This window comes from Sceloporus occidentalis, unplaced genomic scaffold (assembly GCF_023333645.1).
Source record: "Sceloporus occidentalis isolate IW3139 unplaced genomic scaffold, rSceOcc1.0.p SCAF_1, whole genome shotgun sequence".
In the NCBI taxonomy this organism is placed as follows: domain Eukaryota; kingdom Metazoa; phylum Chordata; class Lepidosauria; order Squamata; family Phrynosomatidae; genus Sceloporus; species Sceloporus occidentalis.
Window position 1 is genome coordinate 122,819,469 of NW_028316981.1, and position 22,137 is coordinate 122,841,605.

General features: G+C 41.6%; 1 protein-coding gene across 12 annotated transcripts in view; it reads right to left on the reverse strand.

The window, feature by feature from the left end:
- Positions 1-22,137, reverse strand: part of LOC149322073 (rho GTPase-activating protein 44-like) — a 140,181-nt gene that overhangs the window by 14,799 nt on the left and 103,245 nt on the right. For 8 of the 12 annotated variants that reach the window (XM_089534065.1, XM_089534113.1, XM_089534105.1 and 5 more), the window contains 12 exons: positions 19,858-19,975; positions 19,408-19,476; positions 19,190-19,271; positions 17,910-18,037; positions 17,554-17,665; positions 16,294-16,375; positions 14,355-14,435; positions 12,415-12,528; positions 10,793-10,884; positions 7,566-7,746; positions 4,372-4,389; positions 2,850-3,071 (listed from right to left, as the gene is read on the reverse strand). In XM_089534065.1, the coding sequence (XP_089390191.1) occupies positions 2,850-3,071; positions 4,372-4,389; positions 7,566-7,746; positions 10,793-10,884; positions 12,415-12,528; positions 14,355-14,435; positions 16,294-16,375; positions 17,554-17,665; positions 17,910-18,037; positions 19,190-19,271; positions 19,408-19,476; positions 19,858-19,975 (1,299 nt within the window). The remainder of the gene's footprint in view (positions 1-2,849; positions 3,072-4,371; positions 4,390-7,565; positions 7,747-10,792; positions 10,885-12,414; positions 12,529-14,354; positions 14,436-16,293; positions 16,376-17,553; positions 17,666-17,909; positions 18,038-19,189; positions 19,272-19,407; positions 19,477-19,857; positions 19,976-22,137) is intronic. The other 4 variants (XM_089534122.1, XM_089534066.1, XM_089534131.1 and 1 more) reach the window with 2 other exon arrangements.

Below are 22,137 nucleotides of genomic sequence, written 5' to 3' on the forward strand. Positions count from 1 at the left end.
ACTGTATGTACACTAATACTGTATAAAATGGCAAAACCAAGTCTTACATTTCAGAATTTATATTTTTAAAAATATTTTCATGCCATGGATGATTGAATCCATGGATAAAGAATCTGTGAATATGGAGGGCTGGCTGTATAAAGAAGTCTGAATATGGACTGAAAACGTAGCAAAAAGGTATTAAAGCCTAGTATGGAGGAGAATATTATATAAACATTATATAAAGGAAAAATTGCTCTTCATATGGCAGACACAGAAGATTAGGTATGGACTCAGCTTTCCTCATATTTGGTTATTTAAGAAGGACATTGAGATTGGGTCCAGCTGAGGATTCGTTACAGGATTTAAGGCAATATGTTTCTGTTTTCAGTTTAGGAATCCTTGGAAACTGACAGGTCTTGTCTTGATCCATGGCATAATTGAGGTAAAGGAATCCATCATAAAATAGAGAAGTAGCTTTCAAGGCATGGACTTCAAGGCATACTGCCTTGGTATAATGGGATATAACTAAGTACCATAAGCAGAATGTTGGACTGAGAATTACTGTTCAAAGGAAAGGGAAGAAGGAGAAGCAAAATAGCAAGATATGCTGAAACAGAAGGCCAGGCAAGGGCCAAGTCTGCAGTTACTTTTGGACTTCTTCCAAAGTGTTGAGTAAGAAGCATCTTTCAGGCAAGGGATATCTGGGCCTCAGGCAACCAAAGTAGCATGGAATAAGCTCTAATGAGTTTGCATGTCCTTATCTCAAGGACTGAATTTTAATCTCTCTCTGTTTCTCATCCTTTCCCTGGCCACTGTGAAATAGCAACACTGCAGCCTAGATGAAGCTATCAAAAATTCTTGTTTGATCTGAGCCAGACTCTATTCAGTCCTAACTCATTCTCATTAAATCACTGCCCTGCAGTTGCCATTTGCAGCCAGCAGGTAGACTGTTTTGTTCAGTTGTGGAATGCAAAGATGTTTCTTGTACAGCATCTGTACACAAATGGTTCCTCTGGTTAGATCATTTAAATCAGGGTTGTGACCCTTCAGATGTTTCTTTGGACTGCAACTCCCATTAGTGCTATCCACTACTTCCACTACTTCAATGATGAGGGATAACTGAAGGGCCTTGATTGCCCACCCCTGGCACACAGGGATTCTTCTGGGTTTTTGGAGTTGCCTGCAGGAGATATTTTGCTCTAGTTTAGATTTTAATATGTGCTGACAAACATTTGCATATTTGTAATGATTGTTTCTTCTTGCCCATAGAGGTTGCTGCGTTGGTTTGCTGAATTCTCTTTGGTGGAAATTAGTTCCATTGATACAACTATGTTGTGTGAAATAGACTTTTTGGAAGCGATCTCTTGCAACATTTTGAAGATGACTTTGGGATTTATCTTCAAGTAGTTATATGAACCACTTCTAAATGAGGCAACTGAAATGGCCACCAAAGGTACCACCTGCATAAAATGCAGATTGAAAGGTGGGTATAAGGCCATCGGTTATTGGCAAGCACTAATACTAGTAATACCACTAAAACTAGTGGCAGGCAGCATGTGTACATGGTGTGTGGAGATTGGAAGTTTAATGTAACTTGATTGCAACAGTGCAAAAATCAGGCTTAAAAAAGCCAGCAGAGGATCAAAAGCACAGCTTGGCAATCTACTGAGAAGAAATAAGATGGGCAACACTGCAGTTACAAACTGAAGGCAAATGAAACTGGTCAAACCAAAAGAGAAGGCTGCAAATAAGAGAATCTGAAGGGGAGAATGAAGGCTTGCTATGAATGGCGTAAGCAGGCTAGGAAAGGACTAATGGCAGGACCAGGTCTCTGTTCTTCCCAAAGTAAACAGAGAAACATGATTTAAGTATCAAAGAACTCTATCCAGATTTTGCTCAGCTCTCTCCCTCTGTTTGGAGATAATAAATAAAACAGCAAATGTGAAAGAGGCTGTCTTTGTGGATTTATCTTTTCCTGAAAAGGCTTCTCCCTGTGTCATTCTCTCTTCCCACCCTGTCCTGCCCCAAATTTAATTGGCATGTCGACATGCAGTACATTAAAAGCTTAATTCCATGCTTGCTTTTAAGCAGGAAGCACACCAACAGCAGAAGCACAGACCAGAAATGTAGGCATGATGTTTGATGGACAACCCTAACTCTCTGCACACATAATTACAGTAAACATGAGAAGTCACTGCTGAAAAGCTGGCTCTAGGAATGACTCAGGAACACAAAATAAGATTACATTAGAAACTGTACTAAAACAAGACAGCAAGTAGATGCATGTGGGTCTTGAAGCAACACCTTCCCCGCTTTCATTTGGCTTTGCTTTCTGCAATGAAATATGGAGTATCAAAATACAGATAAGTCATGGGTAAATTTAGGGTAGTGTGAGAACAGCCAACCCTTTGGCTTAGCCAGGGGCATACCATGAATAAAACTAGGAGGAAAAATTTCAAATTGAGGCATCAAAATTATTAGATCAGAATGACCTGTTTGGTATAAATGGGTCTATGCCAAGAAAAAGTGGGGAGAAAACAGGAGAATTCCCTGTTTTCTGTCTAGTCAGCAGATGCTGAGTGCAAATCAGAAACCCCTTTCTACTTGGTGCCAGTCTCCTTGTAATCCACTTTCTTTGGGGAAGATTTCTTTTTGTTTACACTAATGGGAAGTACCATAAATTTGTGCCTGGATCCCCTTTCTCTCTTTCACACACTTACATAGACACACATACACACCTGTGCACAGTGAAAGCTGAAGCATGACTAAAGAAGGCCCATGCAAGTGTGGGAGTGTCAGACACATTGACAGAGTCTTCAGGACTACAGAACATGGTGGCAGCAATCTGTGCTGCCTCCAACACTTACCTTACTCGCTCAGCCCCTGGTGGGAAACCGAAGTTAGCTGGAGTAGGGGAGGGAGTAGATGAAACATCAAGAGATTGCTCAGGAATTGGTGACTGAGGAGTAGCAGCAAGATCAGAAGGCGGAGCAGGGGGCTGCATGGCAGGAGGGGTGGAGGATGCCTTACGGACTATGGAGGTGCCTCTGCGAGCCACCCAAGAGGTGTCCATCACCCGGACGCCCATGCTATTAGGGGGAACACAGAGATATGCCCTTACCACCTTCGAAGCAACATTAAAAGTGTTAAAAACACACATATGTATTCACATTTCAAGGGAAGGGTGGAGGAAAACCACCTAGGTATAAGCATGTGAGTATGGATTTTGAACAGAAACCCTTGCCCTGGGATGGCAGATAGAATCCAGGGAACACAAAGGGGACCAAGAAATTAAAATACAGACTTCATCTAGACAGAGAGAGAGAGAGAGAGCAATCAAGTGCTCTGGCATCCCAAAAGATGGAACCTTGTGAAGACTCCCTTGATAGTCTTAGCAAACAATCAAGGGCTATGATCTCCATGTGATCCAATCTCCAAAGATATCCCCACCTTTCTGATTTCAGACACAACACCCCCATTCCATCATATGGTTAGGGAGAGGAGAACATTTGGCCACCAGCACAAGTATTCTGCAACCCAGGCAATTTAAGGCCACTGCAGAAAGACTATTAGCTCTGATACCAGGGCTTTGCATGCTTGGGTTAAAAAAATGACTGGATACCCGCTGGCCACTTTGGATTCACAAGCAAAAGCAGTGATAATTCAAGGGTGGCTAAGATCATGGATAGGCAGAATGAGTCCCTCTGTATGTCACAATTTGCCAGCACAGGCAACTGAATGATGATGGATTGGATGGTGGTCCATCCACATCAGAAGGATCACACTTTGCCCACCCCGCCTTAGGTCTTAAGGAAGGTTCTTCTGGGCAACAGTAAGAATGAGGAGCCTTGGGATGAAAAGGCCTTTCCAAGGAACTGCAGCCCTGAATGTAAGACACAGATGGAAAAAAATATTGTGGAGTGTGTATTTCTTTTAAAAAATGTGTGGCCAAGACAACTTCCAAAGAGGAAGAAAAGTGCCCTTTGCATTACAGATAAACTGTAGTGAAAAGGGAGGAGGCAGGGGCAAGAGGAGAAAGCCCTTCAGAATAGACAGCCAACACTTGGTAACAGAGCACATGCTTTGTCTGCACCAAACCCATGGTTCAATCCCCATCATGTCTTGTTCACAAATCTCAAACAGCAGGGCTGGGGAAAGCCTCCAAGAGCTTGGAGGGCTACTGCCTATTCTAAAGGCAGCAAAAAGCAGCTTCATAAATGCTCTCCAAAGTGCACTCCATAGCCAGACTCCAAGCAGATTGCACTTAGGAAAAGGCTGTCTTGAACTCTTGTCATGGCTCTAGGTGTGGCAAGGGAGGGCTTCAGTTGACATGGCCACAGATGCTCTGTCCTGAGTGGATCTTGACTGAAAGTAGGGATGGTACCGTACCTTTGGATTTTCCTAAGGCTGCATGGACAGAAACATACAGACATTAGTGTAACACAAACTATGGCCAAATGCCTCTCCTGTTGCATCGCTGTGGCTGCCTTTGGGGAAGAGGCAGAGCAACACATGGCTGCATGTTGGGAATAGCATGGGAGTCTGGGCCATTCAGCAGCAGACAAGTGTATCACTGAGTAGAAGAGCTGGACATTCACTGATTGGGTAGTCAGGAGGCAATCAAGGTTTGTTGTTTGCTTTGTGAGTGAGTGTGGAGATGGAGGAATGGGAGAGGGAGAAAGAAAGCAAGCAAGAAATATGGGTGGTCGGGAAGAGATTGGATGTGTGCATAACAGAGACCTGCAGTTATTTCTTTGTGGTTCTTCTGGGATCAAGGGTAAATTAGTGTTTTTAGAACTAATTTCTGATGTCTCAGTAAAAAATAGCACTGGGTATTTTTATAATATTATATCCACAGAATTCCAAAAGTGGGTTTCCAAAATTTCTTTTCTCCACCTGTAAGCATTATCAGCACTTCATATTTTATGAGATGTACCCTTAAAATGACTTCCCTCATACAGCTTGAAGGCAAAAAAAGTACTTGCCACACTTTTGTATGTTGAACAACACTCTCTCTCCAAGTATGCAAAAGTTACAAGAAAATATTCTAATTTCTCTCTCATTCACAGTGATTAAAGTCAATGCCATCATATCAAAAGAGACCAAAATAATAATAAAAAACAAACAGCCATATTACTACAATCCTTCAACAGTGCAACACCAACTTCCCAAAGACTTTTCAGAGGCAAAGTGCTTATATGGTTGGGAGGTAGAATGTGAGACCTTTGAGCCTTATGGAACTGTAGCCCTGGTTTCAAGTGGTGATGGCACAGAAATGGATAGGTGATGGTAAGTATGTAGAATAGCAATGCTTTATGCTATTTTCACCATCAGTTTTATTCCCATCCATCACTCTCTGTGGTCCTGATTGATTTTTCCTGCAGCTTAGAAGGTCTTTTGTAAGGGAAAAAAGTCCCCCACCCATGCTCTTGGTAATCTCCATCCGGGAAGGGAGTTCTTTAAATTTAGAGCAGATGGGTGGCAAACTCCAGTGGTTGCTCTTTGCCATTTTTACAATCTAGTACAGATCACAGGAGAGACAATGGGTTCTTGGTGCAGGACAGTAGCTAACTGAGAAAATTTAAGTAACAAATGAGAAGCCTTCAACTCCACAGAGAATCATGTTTAATTTATCACAGAGTGCTAAGATTTACAATAATTTGGCTCTAATCCTGTAGATACATTTTGTTGTTGTGTGTCTTCATGTCATTTCTGACTTATGGTGACCCTCAGGCAAAAGTACTTATCACAGAGTATTCTTGGGCCCCATTCTCACTGGGGAATTTGCCCTGAGTGGAACTGGGTCGAATTCGGTAAGCCGGTACCAAATTTCTCCAGAAACACGCTCCGACTACCCTTTGCCTTGATCAATGCAATTTGCCCCTTTGTAAGTTCACATTTGCAGTAGCGCTTTAAAAGGGACCCTGCTTTGTTGTCAGTGTCCTATAACCATTGGCCAACGGAATGGGTGCTTTCCCCCCTCCTTTAACAAAAACAACAACTGGCGGCAGCGTTCACATATTCTGTCAACTTGTCAAATTTAAAAACCTCAATGTATGTGCATGTATTGTGTGCCTTCAGGTTGTTCAGATTCCCTTCTCTCTGCATCCTCTTTCTTTGCTTTCCCTCCGATTGCCACCCCAGAATGCCATCTCTGCATTCTCTTTCTTTGCTTTCCCGCCAATTGCCACCCCAGAATGCCATCTCTGCATCCTCTTTCTTTGCTTTCCCTCTGATTGCTACCCCAGAATGCCATCTCTGCATCCTCTTTCTTTGCTTTCCCTCCAATTGCTGCAGTACAGGCATTTAACCACTGCGCCACCAGGGCTCCATCACTGCGCCACCAGGGCTCCATTTTAGGCCAGTTACTCTCACACTTAGCTTGATCTACTTCATGGACTGTTGTGAGGATCAAGTAGGGAAGAGCACAGCTGTGTGTGCCACTCTAAGCTCACTGGAGGAAAGGTAAAATATACAAGTAAATAATAAACAGACCAAGGGAATAAGATGTCATTCCAGGGAATGGAAGAGGTGTTTAGATATACTGGATGTACATCATGGTTCTTAATTAATGTTCAGCAGAACCTGAAAACTAAGTGGGAAAGTCTTAATGCAAGAACTTCTCTCTCCTTCCTGACTCAAGCCGACTCAAGCTATCAAGAACAGCCTATGTCAGTTCCTTCCAAAGAGGTAACACTTCAGAACTACAAATATGAGAAGCCGTACTAATCTCTCTGCATTTGGTCAGGCCAACAGTGCATGGAAGAGGTTGTTCACACTATCCCTGCCACAGCAGGGAGCATATTATAGGTAACAAGCTTCCTTGGCTGAATGATTACAGTCTGAAGAGTTGGCATCAACAAGATCTCATAGGCATCATGGTGGACAGACTTATTTCTTCACCAGAGCTACATCCCTGCATCCCTTTGATGGGCAAACCAAGGTGGTGGACTGTCAATCTGTCAAGAATTTCCTCTTGAAACATTTGTTCTCTAGCAGGGCAGCTTCAGATACCAAAACCACATATGCCTGAATGAGGGTGATCAAGTAGATAATGACTATAATCTATTGGAGGTTCTTACAAATTACAAACATCCATCAACTGAGGAATCAGCTTTCTGACACATTTACTGCAAGATTGGACAACATGTATCCAGACTAAACGTACTCTGGGAAAAGTTTCTGCTACTGGATCTAGTAGTGGTCTTCACTAGCTTACCAAAACCAACCCTTCTCATCTTGCAGAAGGAGACTAACATGTCCAATAGAACTATAAAATTAGCAGAGGCCAGGCACAGGCAGACAAACAAGGCAGAGGCCAGGCAGTAACACCCCACTTCCTTTGAAAGAGGCCACAAGCCAGGTGCCTGGGGAAGGTGAGGAATACAAGAGCAGGATGAGATGTTAGCAACCCGGCAGCAAGGCATCTGCACTCTTAGAAAACACAGGCACTACTTCCATGGAGCAGCAGCACTCAAGCCTAGTAAATGCCCTTCCCAGTTTGCATCTCCTGGTTTGCTCCCCACTCCCGGACAGCACCCCCACAGCTTGCCTCTTGCAGCAAAGCAAAAAGTGCCCCCTACCCATCCTTCTTGTAGAATTCTAGCATCATGTTGTCCGTGGCCACACTGAGGGGTCGCCGGGTCTGATCCGGATGCTTGCGATCAGCGTGGTCCATGTCGGGGGATGGCATGGAATTGTAATTTGCATTGTGGTTCACATGCACAGGGCTGCCATAGTTCCCGGTCAAGTTGAATTCTATGTCTAATGTGGAGAGAGCAAATGAGGAAATTACTGCTCACATGAGTGCTAGGATGTGAGTAGGTTGTTTGGGGTGTGGGCCAGGGGAGATGCAAATCTATTAAAATTTCAATGTTTTGGGAGACATTTCTCATCACACTCATGCTAGAAATGAAGAGATGCGTAACCCTGAAGGCTCATATGCAATGTTTTCAAAAGTGCCATGCAAAAATGGGCCAGAGCCATAAACAGGGAAACCAAGGCCATGGAAAGGGGCTTATAAGGGATCACTGAGAGCAGATGACCAGAACCACGTTTGTTGTTATTATTATTAACTTTATTTATACCTTGCCTTTTTCCCAAAATGGGAGCTCAAGGCAGCTAACAAATTAAAATACAACATAGTTAAAGAAAAGATTAACATCGACATGGAATTAAACTACTAACAGCATTTAAAAACAATTTGAACCACACCATTAAAAATAATTTTTAAAAAACAGTACAATTGAAACAAAAAAAATTATTATAGTAATCTATTTAAAAGCCCTTTTTTAAACACCTTGAGTGCTCAAAAGCCTGTCAGAATAACTAAGTTTTGCCCACCAATAGAAGTACAGCAAGGAGAGGACCATTCTCGCTTCCTTAGTGAGGGAGTTCCAGAGCTTGCAGCAGCCACCAAGAAGGCCCACAATTCACAGGCTCATATGCTATGGCATAAAAAGCCATCTGACACACACAAGCTATCTGGGAAAGGAACAGCTAGAAAGTAAAGTGGGAGATGGCCCTGAAGCAACAGGTCTGCAGTTTGACTATCACCACCTGCTCTACCTCACTTGTTTTCTCAGTGTTCAACTGCTATTCAAAAGCTAACATTGGGAACAAACGTGGAGAAATACGAATACATTTACACGCTGTCAAAACTTGAAGGAAAATTTTATAAAGATGATGGACCGCTGGCACCTCTCACCTACAAAACTGAATAATCTATATAAAACCGGCAACTCAAACTGCTGGAAATGCTCAGCCCCACAGGCAAATTTTTTCCAAGTTTGGTGGAAATGCAAACAAGCCAAAAAATCTGGGTTACTATACATAAAAAGATGTCAGAAATTCTACAAATTAAAATTCCTTTTATTCCCCAATTTTTCTTGCTAAATATGAAATAAAACAAAAACAATATGGTCGTACCATATATACTTGTGTATAAGTTGAGAAATTTAGGTCAAAAGGTTGACCCAAAAAACCTGGATCGACTTATACACGGGTCCATGGGTAATTGACCCGACCATCTCCCCTGCCGGGCTGCCTCTGCAAGGAGCAGCCCAGCTGAGGAGAGGCTATGAAGGGCGATTGTGCGCCCAGAAGCCTCTCGGGGGCCAGGCTGCCCCCTGCCCCCAGGAAGGAGCCTGGCTTTGGAGAGGCTTTGCTGGGCGATCGCATGCCCAGAAGCCTCTCCAAAGCCAGCCTTTTCTCCCCAGGGAAGGAGCCTGGCTTTGGAGATGCTGAAGCCTCTCCAAAGCCAGCCTTTTCCTCTGGAAAGGAGCCTGGCTTTGGAGACACTGAAGCCTCTACAAAGCCAGCCTTAGCCTGGCTTTGGAGACGCTGAAGCCTCTCCAAAGCCAGCCTTTTCCCCCAGGAAGGAGCATGGCTTTAGAGACGCTGAAGCCTCTCCAAAGCCAGTCTTTTCCCCCAGGAAGGAGCCTGGCTTTGGAGACACTGGGCTGGGCGAGAGTGAGTGATCGTCCTGCAGCTTGTCCACAGCCCGGCTGCCTTGGGAACTTTGACCCCTGACTTATACACAGGGCATACCAAAATCCATACTTTTGCCCCCAAAAGTTGACCTCAACTTATACATGAGGTCGACTTATAGTCGAGTATATATGATATTATATTATACATGACAACTATGGTGTGACTCCTCTTCGCGAAAGACTGGAAAAAAAGTAGCATCCCTCTGATTGAAGATTGGATAATAAAGACAAGGGAAGCGATGGACATGGATATTTTATCTGCCCTGATTAAAGGGAAACCAAAAGAGGAAATTGAAGAAGAATGGGGAATGGTCCAAAAATACTGGCAACTCTTAGAGAAGGATTAATCATTATTTACTTTAATGGACTACTAAAAATTAAGGCTGGCTGGGAGGCTTAGATACCAAAATAAGTGCTTTTTTAGATCCTCTTCATGTACTGATATACTTAATATATCTATACTGTTTTGTTATCAAAGCCTTGTTAACTTGCTGAATATGGTTAATGGTTATAAAGAAATATAATTGGTGTTAAGAATAGATGGCAAAGAAAATTTATAAATTAATATTTCTTTCCTTATTTCTTCTCCATTTCCCCACTGTATGAGCTAGTGTTACACTGTGGTAAACACCAAAATATTTTGATTTGGACCTACAGGATAAAACAGTGGGGAAAAATGGGAAGGTTAACAATAACCTCTCCAATATCTCAAATTTAACAACAAAAAGATAAAGAATTGGGGATAAAACTCTTCCTCTTTTTTTAATCAGGAAGATTTTCCTTTTTTGATTTGACTTTATGCTGCTAATTGCTGTACGGACTATAAAAGTTGATAAGATGAATCTTGACTATAAATCCAAATTAGATTGTCCTTTTGTATGTATAGAGACAAGTCAATAAGGTTTAATTTCCCAATTCAAAGAAACAGGATGTTGTTCCATGCTTATTTTACGACAATCAAAACTTTAATAATGTTGTGAATATAATAACAAAGTTATTTGTTATTCTCTCTCTGTTCTAGATTTAATATAAAACAGAACAAAGCAGCATTAAGTTAATAGAAATAACAAAATGTATAATGCTTGACTCAATACGATAAAGGCATAGGGACCATGATGTGATTATAACAGGATGGTTGTGAGATACCAGGAAGTTTATCCTAACAAATAAGCAATCGACAACAGAACATGTATAAATGTATATATCTTTTCATGTATGTTTTTTGTTTATTTGTAAATTCAATGTTTTGTATATATATTTGCTTATAATAATTTAAAAAAAAGCTATCAGCAACAAAAGGGGAAGGGCTCCCCACTTACCTCCTGGAAAGAACCAGTCTGCATGTTGTATAAGGGGCTCAATAATTGCAACAATCTGCAAGGAGACAGTTGCCATCATTTCTGTGATGTTTCTGAAACAAGGAGGAGGGGTGGGAAGAAGAGATGAATGAAGGCGTGTAAGCAGGATGAAGAGGTGGATTTCTTTTCTCCCTGAGGGAAAGAAAAGCCAAAACAAGGGCAGAACCCAAGGGCTAGAATACCCTTCCTTCAACTTGGTGCCCTCTAGATGAATTAACTACAACTCCCATAATCCCCCAACCAGCACAGGTGATAGTGTAAGATGTTATGTGCCTTCAAGTCGTTTCCAACTTTTTTTTTTGTAAAATTTTTATTAACTATATAAAATACCAAACTATATAAAATACAAAACTTTTACCCAATTATTACACTGTTGTAATCACAAATTTCCTATTATACTACAAAACTTTTATACTACTGAATCTATATGTTATGGCTTCTATAATGTACTCTATAATACATTGTTAATATTTTATCTAGATAGATAGAAGTCATTTCCAACTTATGGCAACCCTAAGACGAACCTATCATACAGTTTTCTTGGCAGGACTTGTTCAGAGAAGGTTTTGCCATTGCCTTCCCTGGAGGCTGAGAGAGTGTGATTTGCCCAGGGTCACACAGCGTGTTTAATGCCAAGTGGGAAATCAAACCCTGGTCTCCAGAGTCATAGTTCAACACGCAAACCACTGGGCGATTATGGGATTTTAGAGACATCCTCGTATCCCACCAAGGCCATTAGATTTCCTCCAGCTGTGAAGGGCTGATCTCAGGAATGGCCGATTTGGATGTTCTTCTAGGCATTTTTAGGATAAATAGTAAGGCGATCAGGAGAGACTGCATTCATATAACTGTTCATGCCCACAAGCACTGGGAGTGGCTGTTTGTGCTGCACTGATAAGATCATTAACCACAAGTAAAAGGGTGGCATTTAAAATCAGACCCCAGTGAAATACTGATAGAAAATCATACACTTTTATCAAATACTGTTGGGGGGGGGGGCAGCCTCCAATTGCTTCAACTGTGCTTGTATTTCTATACTCATCACACCCACTTCTTTTTCCATAGCAGTGGAAAAAGCACTTACCCATATGTTCCAACTGCAATTCACTATTCCTTTTTCTCCTGCACCTTTCATTTTTATTTGGTCCCTAGCATATCCTTTCAAAAACACAATTCTAAAGATGTCAAAATGTTCAGTTAGGAAAATGATCAAAGCATGCCAAATGACTAAGTAGTTGCACCATGTTGGACAAGGAACCATGCAGCTGTTTGAACCGCAAATGCCAGCAGTCCTAGGCTACAGAGCTAATGGTGAGGGATGCTGAGAGTTGCAGTCAGTATCTTCTCAATTCCTGATATGGAAGAGAAAGTCCAACCCCCAGAATTTCCATGGTGAAAATCCTGCAGCTCTCCAGATGCTACTGGATTGCAACTTCCAGCATTCCTCATCACTGGCTGTGATAAAAATGTGCTAGCTAGGCTTGGCGGGATGTGCAGTTCAACAACATCTGGTGTATGTTGTATGATTCCCACTATGGTCTAGCATGTTAAAAATTGTAGACATCTTGACTTCAGCCTCTTACCCTTCTGCCTGAGGCCAGAGGAGATTGGGCCCCAGCACAATTGCTATGTTGCTTGGTGTCATTTTGTTTGCATCCTGGTACTCTGTTAAATTTGCAAGGAATTTGATCAGGTACCTGCAACAGAATTGAAATGGAGTGATGAAGTACTGCAGATGTTGCCCAGGTTATAGACATTTCTTAAGGTTCTTCTGCTCACTGATTTTCATATACTGGACTCATAAATACGTTGCCTTGTGGTGCATATTTCGAAACAGGAAAGTACATTTATTTGCAAGTTGCATTAACCATTAGATGGAGAAACTGATTCAGACAAGGGATTTATACCTTACTGCACAGAAGAACCAAACAATACAGAAGCATTCTCTATATTAGGAGAGTATGAAAACTCTTGTGCATTTTCTGGTTCTCTTTTTGCATTTACAAAAATGTTTTTGCTGAAATTTCATAAAGGTTTCTTTGTGTTTGTGTGTTAAGATTTTTTTTGCTGCAACTTTTTAATTTTAATTTTTTGCTTCTACTGATTTAACAAAATGCTGGTCTTTTGGCTCTCACATAGGGATGAAAAATCTCAGGTTGGTTGATAGTCTTTTCCATGGTGTCAAGGCACCTTTTCTCATCTAGGTTGAGAATTTTTGTGAATACTTCTTTCATCCCTAATTCTAACCACTGAGTTTGCAAGGATTGCTATTCCAAGGTGTTTTTGAGGTCTTTCGTTTATAGGGTGACTGTAAAATTGAAGCCAACTTGACAACAATTAACAACAACAACAACAAATCCTGACCAACAGTATAATCAGTAAATTACTCAGTATCAGGTAGTAGATGCCAGGACTGTGTTACTTACTACCTCATATGATCCAAGAAGTGATCTTCAGTCTCTGAAGGAACTGGCTGGAACAAATACACTCAACCCCAGGAAATACTGCAATCCTTCTAAACCCCTTCTTTATAGTGAACACCAAAACGCTCCAACAGGAAAGAACACTGATCTTGTCACTAAGGGCAGGGATCAAGTTTTCTCAGTGCCCTTCTTCAACTCCATAACAGGTGAGCAATCACTATAATACCACAGGTTGACCTGTCTCTTCAGATAAGAAGTAGGAGACTGGGGTCATTTACTTATCACTCAGCACATATCTCAGTGTTAATTTTGCAAAGGGCTAGGAGAGAAGGTTGTGAAATGAATGGAAAAGCCCTGTGGGTTACATCCCAACCTGCAGAATTTCAGTAGTGATGGGGTACCTTTCCAACTGTTGTTAGGCTGTAGATTTCAGTACTCCCCAACACTGACTATGCTGGCTAGAGCTGAAGGGACCTGTAGTCTAACAAGATCTGGAGTGCCACACATTCCCCAGTCCTGTGTTACTGTCTTCTCCCTAAGTCTTCTCTCTCCTCCATTCAGAACATGCATGGCTGGCAGAAGTGGAGTAGAGATTAGTCCCTTATTTCAATGTTGATGCTAGCCTGGCTCTTAATATTCAGAATATTGACCTGTCTCTATGAGTCAGGCCTTGTGAAATGGGGGCACATCTGGCACGAAAAGATGTGGTACAAATTTGAGTTAATGGTTAACAGCTTACAGAACTTGATTGACACACCAGATACATTTACATTCTCTTGTGTGTGAAGGTCAGGAAACATGAAGTCTCTCTCTAATAATCTGACTACAGACAGAAATGATTAGCCTCTGTTAGTGTGCTGAGGAAAGGGAAGAGACTATAGCTTTCTTCTGGAAAAAAGAAAAGAAAAGAAAACTCTTCACTCTGATGTTTGGCAACATTTTATCTCATCCCCAGTATCTTAAAAAGCATTTGGTATGGATTGTGTCTCAAGTAATTATCTGATGGTAATTACACACTGTAAAATTAAAACTGACATGAGCTAGAAGTCAAAAAAGGAAAAAAAAGAAAGAGTTGTATCCTTCAGCCTCCATACACCTGCCTTAGATTGTTGTAGCTGGTCTTGGGTAATTTCTCAAGGGAATTCCACAGGGCTTGCAGTCTTTTGTCTTGGTCCTGGATGCTATAAAACAAGAATGAGGTGGTTGGGATCAATTCAGCAGCAATTCATCATAACCTTTCTTGGATTATGGATAAAATAAACCAGGATCTGTATGACTGGGTCTAAACTGCCAACTAAAACTTTTTATTTCTGTCCCCTTTTCTTTTATTCACAGAGTCAGCAGCACAGATACAGTCACACAGGCATACTCGGAGGGAGACACCTCTTGCCCTCCATTCATTCTGCACTTGAAATCTGTCACAGAACAGACAGGACAACTGTTGCTGGGAAACTGCCAATGAGTTTCATATCCCCCCTTCCTTCGAAATGTTGTCACTGCTCCTCTGGCAAGTAATGAAACAACTGAAACAAAGCTTCTGGGTCACACCCCAGCATCAGATTTACATACATGTTTAAATGAAGATCTGAAGAAGGAAGCCAGCTTGAAGAGTCAACAACATCTGGTAAGATCAGGGATTGCTGACTCACCTCTCTTTTCTTAAATGACAAAACAGAACAGGGGGCTGGAACAGAGTTCCTATTTCCAGTCTTACCAAAATAAAAATAAAAAATGTTGTTTTTGTGTGCCTTTGAGTTTCATTTGACTCATGGTGAACCTAAGGTGACCCCATCACAGGTTTTTTTTGGGAGGGGAGACATTTGTTCAGAAGGGGGTGTCTTTGCCTTCCTCTGAGGCTGAGAGGGTGTGACTTGTCCAGTGTCACAGAGTGGATTGCCATGGCTGAGTGGGTATTCAAATCACGGTCTCTGGAGTCATAGCCCAACACTTAAGCCACTATACCATGCTGGTTCTGTTATATGTTGAATGATTTAGGCCTCAACAAAAGGTGCAGTGCCATTATTTCCTTCTTCCTCACATTCAAGTTATGGCATGACTGCTATTTGAATCTGCCAAGGTGCAGCACAAATTGCCAAAAATGTAAAAAAAAAAACCTTCAACAAACAAGACAACAACATCAGCAAACAAAACCACAGCAACAAAACTGAAAGCAAAAAAACCCAAAAACCAAAATTGAAGTGGAAATGGTCAGAAATCTACTTCTGGTGAGATTTTTTTTTTTTAATATTAAACAGGGCAGTATGATTGAACTGCAACCTATTGGAAAGCTGAATTCCTACTCCTAGCTCTTTCCCCCCCCTTTTGTCAGAAAAGTTGCAAAATCAGATGACATGGTGGTGATGCTGCATGTGATCCAAGGTCTGCATTTTGCACACCTCTGACTCACAGGAAACTGTCATAGAGTGGTCTTATTGACATCCTATTCTCTGTCATTTGACTCAGGTGCAACCAAAGCTCCATGGAGCAGAGTCTTGGTGTGAGAAACTAAAGAATTCATAGGAAAACTGGATTTTATTTGCATAGCTTTGACATAGTTCAAGACACAGTTTTCTTGTAAATAGTGTATACATTTTAGAGTTGGGCTCATTTATTTCACTGAAGTAGACCAAATATGTCCAGGTGATTAATTTCTTAGAGAAAAGAGTGAATATGTTCAACATATTCCTTTGGGCTTCAGGGCACCTCTGACTCTCTAGCAGAAACTCCAAGCAGCATAGCCAATGATGTGCAGGCAAAAGGTTACCGACCTCCCCTGTACAATCTCAAATCAAATGATGCCTGACTGACTGGAGTAATGTCACAAAGTTCCCACTTTTATCTGGCAGATCTTGAGGGAAACTCTCTTCTGGGCCAATGTAAGAGGGTACCAAAGTGGAGGTTCAGCCCAATACGCACATTTTCTTTGCAGTAAACCTTACTGAGCATATTCACAAGCATTTGTAGAATGGCAGCCTTCTCTGATATTCTGAACCTGTGGACAACTAGCATGCTCAACACCGAAGTATCCCTTCAACTTACTTGGAGGCTTGAATCCATTCTTCATAGAGTTCAAATGTCATGAGTGGTTCTGGCAGCTCCCGAAGATAGGACTTCAGTGCTCCTACACAAGAGACACAAATCATACACTTAAGCCACTATACCAGAGAGCCTTTCCCATTTCTTGGGTATTCTAGGCAAAGTTTTATGTCTTTCCTTCAGTTTTGGGGAGGAAATAATTTTTGACATTGAGAGGTATTTTACATGAACCAGTTAAGTATACCGTATATATTCAACTGTAAGTCGACCTCATCTATAAGTCAAGAGCAGATTTTGGGGACAAAGTTATGGATTTTGATATTGGGACCAAAATTATGGATTTTGATATTCATTACATGTCCCTAAGTTTTACCACTGAATTATCCATGACTCATGGATAAGTCAGGGGTAAAACTTAGGGACATGTAATGAAGAATGTAAATGACAAAGCAAAGGAAAACAATGCCAACAAACTTACAAAATTTCAGCAGACACATTATTTGTGCTCATACTAAAGGCTGGATGGATGAGAGAGTAGAAGGTGACAGTACTTCCAGGACAGATTAAACTCTTGTCTTTCACCAGGGGATGAATAAGATTTAAAGTACAGTACTTACTGTGGGTAAGTCAACTCAGGTTTTTTGAGTCAATTTTTTAACTTAAATTTCTAGACTTATACATGAGTTTTTATAGTACTTAACTTTCTCCTCGTGCAGAAGATGTCTGGTAAAATAGGTTAGGAAGGGAGAGTTATGATTTTGGTAACAGTGTCACAATTATGAGTAAGTAGTGATTGTGTATACAGAACAGTTACAGATCTCCCTTAGCTGCAATGATTGGGGCCAGATTTTTTTTCCAGATTATGATTTTTTTATTTATTTAGGAATATATGCATATACATAATAAGAGATCTAGGAGATGGGGCCTATGTCTAAATCTGAAATTCATTTATGTTTCACATACACTTTATACACAAATGTTTACTTGACTTTCTGAAAACACCACTATTATCTATATGAAACTCCACCATTATTCCAGCTATCTTCTACTCTTAACGGAGAATCAAGAAGTAGTGACAATGCAATATATGATGGGTTAGGCAGACGTAGGACCCTGAAGTGCTGTACTTCAGCAAACATTTAATGAACAGGCCAAATTTCCCAACCAGTAAACACACCTTCATGTATTCCCTCTATGTCACATGAACCACTAGAAGGTCTTTCTACTTCAAGCTATGAATGCTAAGGTAACAGTTCTCCTTACCTGCTATGGCATGGGGATCAGCTGAGTACTCCTGAACATCCACCACACAACAGTCAAGAGCTGCCTTCAGCTTCTTTAGTTTGGAGGCTGAGGGAGCCACTCGAAACAGGCCCTGCAAAAAGAGGAAGCGGAATAGAATAAAAAAGAAATGACTGAAGTGTGACAGTCCTGCTTACAAACTCCAAAAATGCTCTCTGGGAAACGGCACTGGAAGTGGTATCTCCAAGACCCCATATGAATGAATGTTTGGATGAAGATGAGAGGAGGTGGGAGAGGCGAAGAGGACAAATAAAAGGTCCCAGCCTTTAGAATGGAGAGGTAAACCCAAGGAGAGGCAGCCATTGCTTCATACAGACCTCCTCCTGCATGCCACATTCGAGGAGCATGGTGACACATGCCTCAATGGGGAAGGCAATCTCTCGGCCACTGACAGACAGGTGTTCCTCCAGGGACTTCCCAAAGGAAGGCTTCTCAATCCAAGCTTCTGTGGAAGGCAGTCCATATTAGGGGCATCAGAGACACTAATTCCAAAAGCCTTGCACTATTTACTAACATAATAATAATAATAATAATAATAATAATAATAATAGATTTATTTCTAGCCCGCCCAATCACAAAGAATCTGGGCGGGTTACAACAATAAAATACAACAAATTACAATAGAGTTAAAAAATCAAACCCTAGACCTACTACCCCCCCCCCCCATTCCCAGTACTAAAACAGAATTAAACAGTAGTAATATTAAAACATTTAAAACATTTAAAATATTAAAAACATTGAACAAACAAAAAATAGGCAGAAACATTGGTGGGGGGAAACAGACAGATGAGGGGACAAATATCTCTATATCTGGGGAGGGTAACTAAGTTGGAAAGGCCTGCCGGAAGAGATCCGTCGAGTGTTTTCTTAAAAGCTGCCAGAGTGGAAATGTGATGGATCTCCTCTGGCACGTCGTTCCATAGTTTAGGAGCAGTAGTAGAAAAGGCCCTCTGGGAGACAGATGTTAGCCTAGATTTTTTTGGCTGTAGTAGATTTCTTCCAGAGGACCTTAGTGTGTGGGACGGACAATAGGGAAGAAGGCATTCCCTCAAGTACTCTGGGCCCAAGCCATGTAGGGCTTTAAAGGTAATCACCAACACCTTGTACTTTGCTCGGAAACTAATAGGCAGCCAGTGCAGGGACTTCAAGACCGGTGTTATATGGTCATTCCTAAAAGTTCCCGTGATCAATCTGGCTGCCATATTTTGTACCAGCTGAAGTTTCCGAACTTGGCACAAGGGTAGCCCTAAGTAGAGCGCATTACAGAAGTCCAATCGAGAGGTATGGTATGATCCCAGTTCACTAGGAAAACAGAAACTATTTTACCAAGCTATAGCAGTTCAGACATTTCTGCAGAGAGAGCAGGGAAGAACTAGACATTTTACGATGGCTTGCTCTGGACATAATCTGTTGGCGGCCATATTGTTAAAAACTGTGGTTCCTTAGTGGATTCCTAACAATTTGGCCTTTGGGAGCTTATAGTCATGTTAAGTAAGTTTTGACATTTTAGAATAAGGAGACAGCAACAGCCCTGGAAGTGAGACACACAGTATTATCAAACTGCCTCAGAAAGATACACACGCTCCACCATACTTACCCTGCTGCGCTTTGATCTGAGGCAACACATTCTGCAAAAGTGCTAATGACTTCCTGTGATACTCTGCTTGCACTTCTATTAACTGGGAGCAAAATAAAATAAGAGGCAGTCAGTGAGAATGCACACCCTGAAACCCCCCAAGATTTTACAAAAGAAGATGTGCCTGGTTGTGGGAAGAAGGCAAGAGCTCCGAAAGTTAAAAGGTTTCTGGTACTTACAGTCTGAAAATAGTTTGCATAGTCTATCTCTTTGGCCATAAAATTGTACATGTCTGCTGAGAGCTGATCCTGCAAGAAACAGCAAGAATGTGTAATATAAAGTTTTACAAGTGAACTCACTTTAACAACAACTGAAATGGTGCAAAAATGCGTTTACAAGTCAAATAAAATTGAACAAATACACCAAAAGAAAAGGAAAGAACCATGTTACTTTGATCTCCATTTACATATTGAAACTGCCTGGAATTCTCACCTGAATGTACATGCAATTGTCAGAAATAAAATAGTGAAATATACATAAGACTTTACTTTTATTTATCTCCTCTCCTACTGATAACATTTCCTATTGCTATTGCTCCAATAGTAGGTCTGCAGCGACCCCTTGTATTACATTCTGGAAAGAGCAATGATAGAAAAAAGGGGGAAGTGGGTGGATGTTTGGGAAGATACCCTGCAAATCTCCACTCTGTTTGCTGCCTCCTCCATCTCTTCCCTGAGAGCATCCGCTTTGGCACCCGTAGGCTGCAAGTTGCTTGACAAACCCGAAGACTTGGCTGATTGATGCCACCTGCAGGAGAAAAGAGAGAGATGTTTAGGAACAAAGCTCAAGCTTTGTTTGGGAGATCAGTTAGGCCACATTAAGGTGCATCAAACTCTCCCACAGAAGTGAATGAATGCCCTGTTTTGCAGTTCGTACATGGAGGAAGAGGCAGGCACTGCATTACCCGAACCCCTGCCAGACGGAGAGGTGGCAAGCAACTTTGTTACAGGCATATAAGGAAGAATCATAGAGCCATAGAATCACAGAGTTGGAAGAGACCACAAGCGTCATCCAGTCCAACCCTCTGCCATGCAGGAACTCACAATCAAAGCAATAGCAAGGAAGTATATGGTTATACCGCTTACCAGTGCACTTAAGCACTCCCTAAGCAGTTTACAATGTGTAAGCTAATTGCCCCCAACAAGCTGGGTACTCATTTTAGCATCTTTGGAAGGATGCAAACCTGAGTCGAGCCTGAGCCCCTGACTGGGATTTAACTCGCAGCATGCCTCTTAGCAAATGCTAATACTCTTTATGGTTTGTGAGGAATGGGTGAAGTGAGCACTCCATACATTATTGGATTGCAGATCCCAGCATTCATCACCATTGGTGATGCTGGCTAGGGCTGCTGGGACTTGTGGTCCAGCAACATCTAGAGCAGTGATTCCCAGACTTTGGGTCTCCAAATGTTTTGGACTTCAGCTCCCAGAATTTCTGACTGTTGGCAAATCTGGCTGGGGTTTCTGAGATTTGAAGTTCAAAACATTTGGAGGACCAATGTTGAGGAACCACTAAGCTTGTACCCTTGCCAGGCCCACCCATGCAGTAAAGTAACAATAAAGAACCTAACTCTAAGATTCAGACCAGTGGTCCGCATTTGAACTTCACACTATATTTCGCAAGTCAGCTGGGAGTCTCCTCTGCCCATCCCAAATCCACAACATAGGAAGGCTGCAGGCACCTGCAGCAGGTACTGCCTCGTGTAGGACTGAGATAGATATTTGTGGCCAGAAGTAGGAAGTTATTCCCTGCTTGGCATCAGGGAAGGTTTTTTTTAAAAAAATATATCTTCAGTTTGCTTTTCTAATTATAGCAACTAATTGCTTACAACAACCTTGAATGAAAAGATATTTCATATAGATTAGCAATCCTTATCTCAGAGGTAAAAACTGAAGTAATGAACAGTCCGTCATCCAGGGATGTAGCTATGGAGGAGTGGGAGGATGAGGGCATTGCTCCCCAAATAACAATTCTGCCCCCTCAATAAAAACAAAATCCATTCAGCCCCTAAATTTCTAGCATTGCAATAATGTAAATCTTCAGTTGAGCATTTCTAAATAGAGCTTAGAAATCTCTTACAAATGGCCAGGCAAAATGACCAAGGGAAAGCAAGCAGAGGAAGAGTTCTTGGTGTGGGTGGTTTTTAGCACCACTTTCTGCAAAGCTGGAAATCTGGGGAACTGAAGGAGAATTTCAGGGGGGAGGGAATGTATGGGGGGTAATGTCCTCATATTAGTCCCCCTCCCATAGTCTCCTCTCAAATTGTTTTTGACAAGTCAGGCACTGCCAGCTCTTGCAACTCAAGAATACTAACGCAGAAATATATTTCAAAGATGATGACAGAATGGACAACACATCACATACAGTGAAGCCTATCCTCATGAGACTCTGTTCACTCTCCTTCACCCAGCTGTGGTTTCTCTTCTACTCTAGAGGGGCTGAAAGTCTGAATGCTAGTGGCCTCTTGCTGAAATGCTGAAAGAGCAGGGTTGAAGATACTCATTCCCTTTGCTTCCTCTCTATAGCACTGCCTGTCAAGCACAGTTACAAGTAAACAGCAGCACTCAGGAGCAAAGCAAAAGATCCGGACAGGCATCATGTAACCCTTTAGATGTTGTTAGAGTACAACTCCCAGCATTTCTTACCATTGGCTTAAGCTTGCTGGGAATTGGAATCCATCAACACCTGGAAGTCTACATAATTCTCTTCTCTGACACAGTTCATTATTGGGGTTGTTACCTGATTGAAAAAAAATGCAGTTTTATGCATATTTGTTGTTATTGTGTGCCTTCAAGTAATTTCTGACATATGGAGATCCTATCATAAGGTTTTCTTAGCAAGATTTGTTCAGAAGGGATTTGCCTTTGTCTTCCTCTGAAGCTGAGAGAGAGTGAATTGTCCAGGGTCAC